Source organism: Carassius gibelio, chromosome B14 (assembly GCF_023724105.1).
Source record: "Carassius gibelio isolate Cgi1373 ecotype wild population from Czech Republic chromosome B14, carGib1.2-hapl.c, whole genome shotgun sequence".
Classification (NCBI taxonomy): Eukaryota; Metazoa; Chordata; class Actinopteri; order Cypriniformes; family Cyprinidae; genus Carassius; species Carassius gibelio.
This window is the reverse complement of record NC_068409.1, coordinates 16863791-16875966: the sequence shown is the minus strand read 5'-3', so window position 1 is coordinate 16875966 and position 12176 is coordinate 16863791. Positions and strand designations below refer to the sequence as shown.

The 12176-nt window shown below is 38.0% G+C and overlaps 1 protein-coding gene across 1 annotated transcript; it reads left to right on the top strand.

The window, feature by feature from the left end:
• Positions 1 to 1080: 1080 nt before the first annotated feature.
• LOC127971828 (FACT complex subunit SSRP1) lies at positions 1081 to 11064 on the top strand. The gene is made up of 18 exons (XM_052575069.1): positions 1081 to 1246; positions 1582 to 1637; positions 2412 to 2597; positions 3514 to 3619; positions 3794 to 3987; positions 4059 to 4159; positions 4945 to 5074; positions 5735 to 5838; positions 5920 to 6048; positions 6705 to 6926; positions 7015 to 7087; positions 8228 to 8357; positions 9121 to 9166; positions 9243 to 9378; positions 9469 to 9636; positions 10218 to 10315; positions 10393 to 10552; positions 10631 to 11064. Exons 2-18 carry the CDS (start codon positions 1584 to 1586, stop codon positions 10706 to 10708), a joined length of 2115 nt encoding a protein of 704 aa, XP_052431029.1. The 5' UTR covers positions 1081 to 1246; positions 1582 to 1583; the 3' UTR covers positions 10709 to 11064.
• The last annotated feature ends 1112 nt before the right edge of the window (positions 11065 to 12176 follow it).

Here is a 12176-nt window from a genome sequence, read left to right as displayed (position 1 = left end):
AATAAGTTCATATATTTATTTCGTTCGCCTATATTTACGATCATACACTGGCTTTATTTTCATATTATTATTATTATTATTGATATTTAATTACATATTTCATCCATATTATATTTAATATTAATAATGTAATTGAAAATGAAAATTTTAAACATATATTAGGTATATTTAGGTAATATATATAATACAGTATAAAATATGTATAATACAGATATTTAGGTAATATATATTTTTTCTTTATATAGGATCATAATATGGTAATAATTTCATAATATAACACGTTTTCTTTATGGCCATGTATATAAAATAAACATAAACATAAACATTGTAATTGAATTGAAAATATAAGAAAAATACAGTACATATACACGAGAGATATACACATATACACTTTATTTTTAGATTCAAATATTCATTCAAATATTTAGAATTGAATGAATCAATAGTTACTATTTTATAACTTATTAATAATATGAATAATGATATAAAATTAACAATATTTTTTATATAATAATACAATTATTAATAATATGTCAATGGTAACATTTAAATCTTTTTTTGTTTAATATATTAGTTTCATGCATTTTTATTTCGTTATATTAACGTTCATGATTTAATTATAATACAGGCATAATGTGGTTCTCTTCGTAAATAGCCTGGCCATACAATAAGGAGACAACAAATATGCTTTAAATATATATTTTTTAATCATTTGATATTCAATAACATATTTTAATGTTTAATATTAATAATACAATTTTAATATTTTAAGCATGCGTTAAGATATTTTAGTTAAAATCATTTTATTTCGTTTTATTTACGGTCATAATATGGTTATAATATATGCATAACATAGCAGGTTATCTTTACAACCATAAATATTAAATAAACGTTAATAGTAGATATAATGTTTTTTAATTACACCAATAAAAACGTTCTGTCAATTGTACAGTCCCATTTTTTATACATTTATAAACTTGTTTAGTTTTTGTGTGCGTGTGTGTGTGTTTGTGTATCCGAATAAATAAAAATAAAAATATATTGAAAACGTCTGGAAAACGTGTGCGTGACCCTGCAACACTCCTTCCGGTTGACAGTGTTCAGAACCCGGATGCTTGACGCGGGAAACCGGCGAATAGAAGAAGAGCTCGATCGTCGAAATTATATCTGTGTTTACGTTACATAAAACATCTTCACCATCGGGAAACACCATTATTGTTATTTATAAAGTCGCTCTTCACCCGAAGTAAGTGTCAAAATAAGTTTGTGTTGTTTCCTGGTAAAGTTAAAGGAGTCGCGTTCGCTGCACGTGCGGCGCTGTTTCAAACCCGACTGAACTCGTCTAACACACTTAGCATCTCTTAGCATTTCTAGCTCTATTAGATCCATAACAATCCTCTCTGTAGTTCATCTTCACATCCCGTGGTGCTCAGAATGATGTTTGTGTGAGCAGAGAACATCTGTGGTGTTACTGTAAGAACCTGAAGACGGAGATGAGTCTGATTGGTGCTTGTGCAGCTCATACAGAAGTGAACGCGATGTTTTGTTTACGCCTTTCTCTCGATGTTGGTTTATTCACAGAGATGGGAGACACTCTGGAGTTTAATGACATTCACACAGAGGTCAAGGGATCTTGGGTAGGTGATGCTCAACTTAATTCAAGGATGGAGTTCATTTTTACTACTATTACTATTATCATTATTATTATTATTATTATTATTATTTTAAACGCATAAACGTGCGAACATTAAGTGACCCCTAGGTGTCGCAGTTTTACATTTAACCTCAACTGGCCACACTAAAACATAAATCATTAATACATGCGTTATAAAACCTCTAAATCATCATTTTTTTTAAATATATTTAATTAGACTCACTTCATTTCTAACTGCTTGTTTTCTTTAAAAAAAATAAAACTACCGGTAGCTTCTCTAATCTTTTTCTATTCTGTCTGTTTTCTTTTTATTTATTATACAATTAATAATAAAAAAACATCTAACACTAACATGCTCTGTTATTTTCCATTCTGTTTTTTTGTTATTTATTATAAAATAAAAAATAATAATTTTACTTTTAAATACCAGCATCTAAATGTTTCTCCTCCTCCAGTTTGAGTCCCATATTCTTACTTTATGAGCCATAAAAGCCTGATGTATCGGAAATGATGCAAAATGACAATGCAGACCTTTTTGATATTTTTTCTTGTAACAAACAGATCCATTTAAGACAGCTTTGATATTTATGAAAATTATTCATACGAGTGCTGTTGTACTGTTCATGTTTGTTACTGCAGTTATATAATGCGCTCCAAACATACATGTAACACTTATTGTGTTTAGATACAAACTTTAAAGACCAGACAGAGGATATGTATATTATAGATGAGGATATATCTCTGTGTTTGTTGTCAGAATGACGGCCGTCTGAGGTTCAGCAAGCAGTCTGTGGTCTATAAGAGCCATAAAACAGGGAAGGTGGACAGTATCCCGGCTCCGGAGCTGTCTGCGGCGCAGTGGCGTCGCGTCTGTCTCGGTCACGGGATCAAACTGGCCACCAGCGCCGGACACATCTACAGATACGACGGCTTCAGAGACACCGTGAGTGTGACGACCGACCGAAAACTGACCAATCACAGCTGCACATAGATACATGGAATACAAAATATTATATATATTAGTGCTGGCAAATGATTAACTGTGATTAATCACATCTGTAAATAAATATTTTTAATATATAAGTGTATTATAGATGTAATATTTCAATCATACTGGAAACTAGAAAATCAAATGATACCCAGATCCTAGTCCTAAATGTAATACTTCCTTTCTGCTTCTGCTTAAATGTTTGTTTTTTTCCCCTCGTGTCAAAGGAAGTGCAGTGTGTGTGTGTAATTCAAGATGTTTCAGGAATGCTTTCCTCCAGGGGTTAATCACTGGCCTCCAATAATGGATGTGTGTGTGTGTGTGTGTGTGTGTGTGTGTGTGTGTGTGTTTGTATGAAGTCATTGTGTTTGGTGTGTGTTATTAAGCAGTGCGCTGTATTCCGGAAGAATCTGTAACATGTAATGTAGACAGAGTTGACGTGAGCTCATGCTCGCTGTGCGGCGTTTAACTGTGACTCCTCATTGCTCCGTCTTTACATTAGGGACACAAAGCCATGTTTTGAGGATCAGGGAGATGTGTGTGAGAGATGTGTGTTTGTGTACTGTGAGGGATCCGCTGAGCAGTGCCAAGCTCGTTAGCGCACGCACACACACACACACACACACACACACACACACCTGGTGGAGTGACATGTGGAAGCGATTGCGCAGCGCTGGATAAATAAACAGACTGATTGAGCGTGCTCCGCATCAGCCTCCGGCCGGATTACACACGTTACACTCATTACACGGATTACACTCTGACGTCCCAGAAGGCCGAGCGCTTTATTAATGACCCCACGACTGGATGAGAAGTGAGGCATTAATTCTGTTTATCTCTTCTTTCTCTCGCTCTTTCCTCTCCGCCGCAGGATTTTGAGAAAATCGCAGCGTTTTTTAAATCAAACTACAAGGTTGAGTTGACAGAGAAGGAGATGTGTGTGAAGGGCTGGAACTGGGGCACTGCCAAATTCTCAGGTACACACACACTCTCACTCACACACACACATTTGTATTTATGATCAAATACATATCCAGCCTTACTGAGCAGATGGAAACGACTTTCAAAAACATGAAATCCTCACATCTTCAGACTCTTGAATAACAGATAGTTCCCTCTGTGACACGGTGACTGTTTCTGTGTGTGCTCAGGGTCTCTGCTGTCGTTTGATGTGAACGACAGTCCCGTCTTCGAGATCCCGCTGGCCAGCGTTTCCCAGTGTGCAACGGGGAAGAACGAGGTGACGGTGGAGTTTCATCAGAACGACGACGCAGAGGTGTCTCTCATGGAGGTCCGCTTCTATGTGCCTCCCAACACCGGAGACGACAGCTCGGACCCCGTGGAGGTGTGTGTGTGTGTGAGAGTGTGTGTGTGTGTGTGTTGGTTTGATGATGATCGTGTCTCTCTCTGTCGCAGGCGTTCGCTCAGAATGTCCTCTCGAAGGCAGATGTCATCCAGGCCACCGGAGACGCTGTGTGCATCTTTAAAGAGCTTCAGTGCCTTACACCAAGAGGAAGGTAAGTGTGTTTAAAGCATCCGTGACACACAACAATACACATCTTTTGCCAGACTGGTTGACTAGTTGTTAAATAGTTCATTCATAAAAATATTCACCTTTGTCTTCATGTTGTTACAATCCTACAAGACTTTTGAACACACACACACAAAAAATGTTTGTTTGCAGAATGACTCTCATTTGCTACATAATATGTGACCCTGGAGCACAAAACCAGTCAAACCAGAGATTTCTACATCATCTGAAAGCTGAATAAATATTTGTTAGCATACGATGATATTTGGCTGAGATACAACTATCAGAAAATCTGGAATCTGAGGCAGCAAAAAAATCTAAATATTGAGAAAATCATCTTTAAAGTTGTTCAAATGAAGTTTTTAGCCATGCATATTACTAATATATTTATGGTAGAAAATGTACTAAACATCTTAGTGGAACATGATCTTTACTTAATATCCTAATGATTTTTGGCATAAAATAAAAACCTATAATTTTGACCCATACTATGTATTTTTGTCTATTGCTACAAATATTACCCCAGAGACTCCAGGGTCACATAATAGAGATTAAAATGAACAACAAAACTATTATATTCAATGCTGTTGAATATTTCAGATAATATAACAACTGCATTCAAATAAAACCTTGTACACAGCTCAGTTGCATGTAAGGTAGTTTCCATAAAACATCTTTATTCAAACGAACAGAAATAGTGGAGCTCCCTCTAGTGTTTGCTGTGAGTGATGCATGTGACTGTGTTTGACGGTGTTAGTGTCTGTGTTTCAGGTATGACATCCGTATCTACCCCACCTTCCTCCACCTGCACGGGAAGACGTTTGACTATAAGATCCCCTACACCACCGTGCTTCGGCTCTTCCTGCTGCCGCACAAGGACCAGAGGCAGATGTTCTTCGTGGTGAGTTCTGTGTGTTTACCCCTGAAAGACAAACTGGACCTGATGCCTCCTGTGTTTGCATGCACTCAAATGATTGTTGAAAATCAGTCTTAATGAAATGAAATGACAACCAGTGCTGTGTAGACCTAAATTAATCATATTACCAGGATGAAATAAGCTTAAAACATCTAAATGCTTGTGTAAGTAGTGTTTAGAGTCCAAAAGCACTTCATATCATTGCTTTTTTGGTGATTTGATTGCTTCCTTTGTCCTCACTTGAAAGTCACTTTGGATAAAAGCATCTGCTAAATGAGTAAATGTAAAGAATATTTGATATGATATACTTATGCAAAATAACACGAGCTGTTTTCCTAAACATTACCCTGTGAGCACAATCGCAAATATGTTATTACATTTATACAGCAGTTACCAAGAAGTACATTTTGAGTGAGTTAATTTCACACGCAATATTGCATGTTTTTTTTCTGTTTTATTCATTAAAATTAATAAAATAGTTCCAATTAAAGTCGGAGCAGGACATTTGTGTATTTTGGAGCAACAAAATCTCCGTCTTGAAGAATTTACCCTTACGACTTGTTTGGTGCTCCAGGGTCAGATTTATAAAAATGCAGCTTTGTGGTTTATTGCTGGTTCTTGATCGAGTCTGAATCTGTTTTCCAGATCAGTCTGGATCCGCCCATTAAACAGGGTCAGACGCGTTATCACTTCCTCATCCTCCTCTTCTCTAAAGACGAAGAGCTGAGTCTGTCTCTGAACATGAGCGAGTGAGTACGCTGGGCTTCCTCTGTCTCTCCGAGGTCCACCGCCGATCTGTGTCTGATCTGGATCTGTGTCTGTCTCTCCAGGGACGAGGTGGAGAAGCGTTATGAAGGCAAGCTCAGTAAGAACATGTCCGGGTCGCTCTTCGAGATCGTCAGCCGGGTCATGAAGGCTCTGGTCAACAGGAAGATCACGGTGCCCGGAAACTTCCAGGGGTAAAACACGCACACAGATGAGCTTATATTAAACTCAACTTTTAATGTTTCTCATTAGGGGTGGATGATGTAATAGCATTATTTATATTCTGGATGAACAGAGCACAGCTGGATGGACGTAGTTACAATCACTTTACATTTAGAGAGAAAATGAGGAATAACAATGATTTGGTCTTTATTTCATATAGTAGTTTTTTTAATATATATACATATATTTGAATAGACAAATGATGCTAAAACCCCCAGTAGGTGGCAACAAGTCTCTGTCTTAATGAGTGATTCATTGAATCATTCATTCAAACGATTCATTCAAAACACTTGATTCATTTAGAAACGAGGCAAGTGACTGTTTCTATAATGAATCATTGAATCATTGACTCAAATGATTCGTTCAAAAGCAGATTCATTCGGGAACAAAACATTGCGGTGTTGGTTCTGAGACGCAAACATTTTCTTCTCCAGCTTTGACTTGAACTTTTTAACATCATTATAAAAGGCTTCATCATGCAGCGAATGCTTTTGGACAACGGTCACATTATTGTTAATGATAAATATCACGCACTGTGTGTCAGGATGAGAAGCTGAGCTCATTCTGAAGTTGTTTATCTCTCTCTGTGTGTGTGTGTGTGTCTCTCTGTGTGTGTGTGTGTGTGCAGTCACTCGGGCTCTCAGTGTATAACGTGTGCGTACAAGGCGAGCTCAGGGCTGCTGTATCCTCTGGAGCGAGGCTTCATCTACGTGCACAAGCCTCCGGTTCACCTGCGCTTCGAGGAGATCTCCTGCGTTAACTTCGCCAGAGGAACCACCACCACACGCTCCTTCGACTTCGAGATCGAGACCAAGCAGAACAACCAGTACACCTTCAGCAACATCGAGAGGTAAACCACAGACCGCAGCGTCCTTCACCTCTCCGCACTGACCAGTCTCAGATAATAATGGAGATCTCCTCTCTTCTGTCTTGTGTAGGGAAGAATACGGAAAACTCTTTGACTTCGTCAATGCCAAGAAGCTGAACATCAAGAACAGAGGATTTAAAGAGGTAACTTCAAGATGTGTAATGAGTAATATGCACCACAGGGCTGGGTAATATCCAAATGTATTATTATAAATAATTATAGTTAAAAACTGTATTCGCTGTGGGGAAAAATCCTTTTTAAAGCCAATTTTAATGAATCAGTGATAAAACAGATTCAACCTTTTTTATTTATTTTTTTTATTTTTAATCCTACTATTTAGAAGTTTAGTAGGGTTTTTGGAAAAAAAAATTAAATTAAGTATTAATTCAGAAATTCAAAAGTGCCAGTAAAGACATTGTTACAGAAGATTTCTATTTCAAAAATAAATTATTTTCAAACTTTCTATTCATCTGTGAATCCTGAACAATAAAATGTATCATTGTTTGATATGATATAATATAACAATATAATCTATAATCAGAAATGTTTCTTGAGCAGTAAATCATCATAATATTCATGATTTCTGAAGATCATGTGACACTGAAGACTGGAGGAATGATGCTGAAAATACAGCGGAGCATCACAAAAATAAATTACATTTAAACAATTTTCATTTAGAAAACTTTCATTTTATATTGTAAAATATTTTAACATTTTACTATATTTTTAACCATATTTTTAAACAAATAAATGCATCTTTGATGAGCAGAAGAGACTTCTATCAAAAGCATAAAAAATCTTAATGTTTGAGCAGCACTGCATGTGCCCCACTAGAACAAATTTAATATTAACACAAATTATAACACCGTCACATTACGTCAGGCCTTAACGTGCGCTATCCATTTAGCATTTCTTCATTTTCTCTTCTCTCCCTCGGATCCTTGGTGTAACTCGCTCTGACATGAGTGTTCGTGATCATCACGTTCAGCTCCAAGTGTTGTGAGAGTTCAGACTGTTATGAGTTTCTCTCAAGTCGTGTTCACACAATCTGAAGCTGGGTTTAACTAAATAAACACTCCATTCTGCTGACGGATCTGTGCTGACGGGAATAAGCAGGAAGTGTGTTTGAACCTCTAATTCTCTGATCCTTGTGTGTGTGTGTGTGTGTGTGTGTGTTTATACTGATGCTGACACGCTTCCACTGAACCTGGTGTGGACAGCAGACACAAACACAGTCATGTGTCACACTGACATTATTATTGTGTGGTCTGTGTGTGTGCTAGGGCATGAAAGGAGCAGAGGGCTACAGCGACTCTGATGAAGACCAGCATGACGCTTACCTGGAGAGAATGAAGGAAGAGGGCAAGATCAGAGAGGAGGGAGACGGCAGCGACGAATCGGAGGGGGACAGCGGTACTCACACACCTCAGATACAATATACACGACGCTTTCCACTTTATTTACTAGAGAGAAATAAACAGGGTCATATTTGATTAATAAAATACATGTAAACTTTAAGAATAATAGGCCGTTATATGTGTGTGTGTGTGAATCAGGGGGTGGGGCTAGAGGCAGTGATGTAGAAGTAGGCGGGGTTTCGCTGCACTATGATGTCATAATGTGACTAATAACATACCAAGTTGTTTTGAATTAAACTGACAAGAATGGAGGATGTTTTTATAGTTCATCGAACTAAATATTACATCAGCATTAATTTTTTTAAATGTATTTTAGTTTTGGGAGGGGCGGGTTTACAGCATTCTGACAATACAATTTAAGATGAAAATTCTGATTAAATTCATAAAATAAAAATTGGATCGATAAAAGGTTTGCAAATTTAGAAGCATGTTAATTTTAATTTAAACAAATATATATTTATGTTCAATAAAAATGTTTAGGATTGCGTTAAATGTTAGTGAAAAATTATATTTAAATTTAATTAAAAAATATTATTACAATACACTATTCAATAGATTGGCAATTATATATAATATATCAAGCACACATATATATAACAGAGATATATAGCGTGCTTTTTCTACAGATGATCAAAGCTAGCTCCATGTCAGGTGACTGTATGTTAGGACTTGTGTCTCTAATGCTTTCTGGTAAACCTGAGGACAGTGTTAGTGGATTGTGCTGAATTCTGTTGTTAATATTGTGTATCTTCCTGTAGACGAGTCGTTCAACCCTGGAGAAGAGGATGACGATGTCCCAGAAGAGTAAGTGATTTAACCCTTGATGCTTGGACGGTTTGTCCGTCTCTCCGTCTGCTAATGTAATGTTGTGTGTCTGCAGGTATGACAGCAACGCTTCGGTGAGCGACAGCGAGGCGGAGGATGGAGACAGCGGGGAAGAAAGCAAGAAGAAAAAACCTGAAAAGAAGCCCAAGAAAGTGGTGAAGGAGAAGAAAGAGAGGAAACCACGGAAAGAGGTAATAAAGGTATCGGTGTGTCATAAATGAAAGGTGTAGAGAGTTCAGCCAGACAGATTAACCCTCTCCTCGTCTCTCTGTGGCCAACAGAAGAAGGTGAAGGACCCCGGGGCCCCGAAGAGACCGATGAGCGCTTACATGCTGTGGCTGAACGGCAACCGAGAGCGAATCAAGAGCGAGAACCCTGGGATATCAGTCACCGAAATCTCCAAGAAGGCTGGAGAGATGTGGAAGCTGCTGAGCAAAGACCGAAAAGAGGTGAGTGAAACAGCCTCATTTCAACTCTTTCACCGCCAGTGCTTTTAAAAACAGTGAATTGTGATCATTTTCACAGGATTTCATGGTGCCAAGAATATTTTGTTGTGTGAACATGCACGAAAAAAAAGACTCCTGATCTTAATCTTAATGCATTATTTTTTATATTATATACATTTTTATTAACACTTATATGTAAGATTTTTTTCATTTTTTTTTTTTTTTAATAAATGTTCTTTATTTTATTTTTGTGATGTGACTTAAAGGCCTGGTTTCACAGACTAAGCCAGGATTAGGATATCAATCAGTGCAAGTTTCCTTCAGCTGAAACAGCTCAGACTTACATTAGATTGAGGACTAGGTTTAAGCCTCGTCTGTGAAACCAGGGGAAAGTGACACTCCATCAGTAACCAATGACTCGATTTTTGTAAAAACCAATCACAGTTCTGTATGAAAATATTGCTGAATTCTCAGTCTGTGGTTTGTGGTGTTGCAGACAGATGATAGAAGCACAAACTCCTGAAGCTGTGCTGTTACAGAGTAAACTGAGCTGCTTATATCAGAGTCTCACGTGTGTTTTACAGGAGTGGGACAGAAAAGCTGCAGAGGCCAAGAAAAATTATGAGAAGGCCATGAAAGAGTACAGAGAGAGCGGAGGAGGAGCGACCGCGTCTGTTACCAAGTGAGAAAACGTCTAGCAAACGTGCTTTAAAAACAGCATTAAGCATTTGTTGACACCGTCATTGCTTGTGCTTTCAGAGAAAAGAAGAAGAAAGGAGGGAAGGTGGAAGCTAAGAAGAAGAGCGGAGGAGAAAAGGAGAAAAAGGACGGTGGAAACGAGAGCTTCAAGAGTAAAGAGTTCATCTCGAGCGAGGAGAGCTCGTCTGAATCTGATCACGACCGAGGCAGAAAACGCAAGGTGTGCGACTGAACCCTTACTCTCGCTCGAATAGAGATATTTAGATGTGTTTAATTTAACCTGCTGTCTCCGTCACAGGCGTCTGATGATGATGACGAGGAAGAGGAAGCTGCGTCCACCCCCGCCAGCTCGGAGGAGGAGTCGGGATCTGACTGAAGATCACAGACCCATCAGAGACATTTCCACATCTCAGGTGTCACAGTCAAGAACTGAAGGCTACTCGGACCAAGACTTTCTGCTTCCATGTCTGCAAGCACACTTTCACATCTGTCATTCCATTCAGACTGAGACAGACGTCACAGCGTCACGTAGACACACACGTAATTCAGGGAAGTGTGGATAGATCTACTTACAGAGGGTTTGCCCTCTCGGTTTTCTATTTTTTTTTTTGCCTTTTTTCTAAAATGGTAAGACTGCACTTCAGTAAATGTTTTGGTAATTCTGATAACATGTTTTGTACTTTAAGCTATCAAAATGTTTTATCACTGTTTTGCAATAAAGGTTCAGCGAGCAATTCGGTGTCTGTGTTTGTGTGTGTCTGAAGATGAACAGAGGTCTTCGTGTGAGTAATTAATGACAGGATTTCATTTTGGTGTGACCTTTCCCTTTAAGCGTTTTCTTATAGCGCTGTGGCAGGAAAATGTATTCTGGGCTCATTTGCATGCAGCGTAGCATGATTTATTAATAGTGTGTTTACTGATGCATAAAGATCGCAATATATCACAATGTTTGGTTATAATCGATGGACCTCTCTAAACTGCATAATCAATCTCTTATTTACATTAATGAGTGGATTCTGAAAGAAAATCTTTGCTTTTAACATCAAGTGAATTCTGATGAACTTAACTCGGTGTGCAATCAGGTGTTCAAGACCATAGAGAAATGAATAAGCTTCACTGCTCAATGCTTAAAAACACGCTATAAATACAAACTGGTGACACAAATACGACTTGGAGCCCTTACCCAATACATTTCACTAATTTCCTTTTATTAGTTTCATCTTTTGATAAAATGAGGAAATGTATTTGTGGTGTGATAAAAGTGCCAGACCGTGCAAGTCTCATGCTGAATGTGTGAAAGTTGGCAACCCCCTTTTTTGTTTTTTTCAGTTACCCTGGTTGCTTTCATAAAAGCAGGGCTCAAAATATACAACCAACATGCATCGACTGCAAATAAAAATCTACAAAATCTATCTCTTCTGGAAGCTGATTCCAGCTGCGGGCAGCATAGTAACTGAAGGAGGACTCCCCTTGTTATGTGTGAACCCTTGGTATTTCTAACTGACTTGATCCTAGTGATCTGAGTGCTCTGTTAGGTTTATATTCAGGTCCTAGGTCATTTAGTGACTTATATACGAGTAAAAGTACTTTAAAATCAATCCTAAATGTAACTGGAAGCCAGTGTAAGGACCTGAGGACTGGTGTGATATGCTCAGATTTTCTGGTTCTAGTCAGAATCCTGGCAGCAGTGTTCTGGATGAGCTGCAGCTGTCTAATGGTCTTTTTGGGAAGGCCGGTGAGGAGCCCATTGCAATAGTCCACCCTGCTGGTGATAAAGGCATGAACAAGTTTCTCCAAGTCTTGACTTGAAACAAAACCTCTGATTCTTGCAATGTTTTTGACTA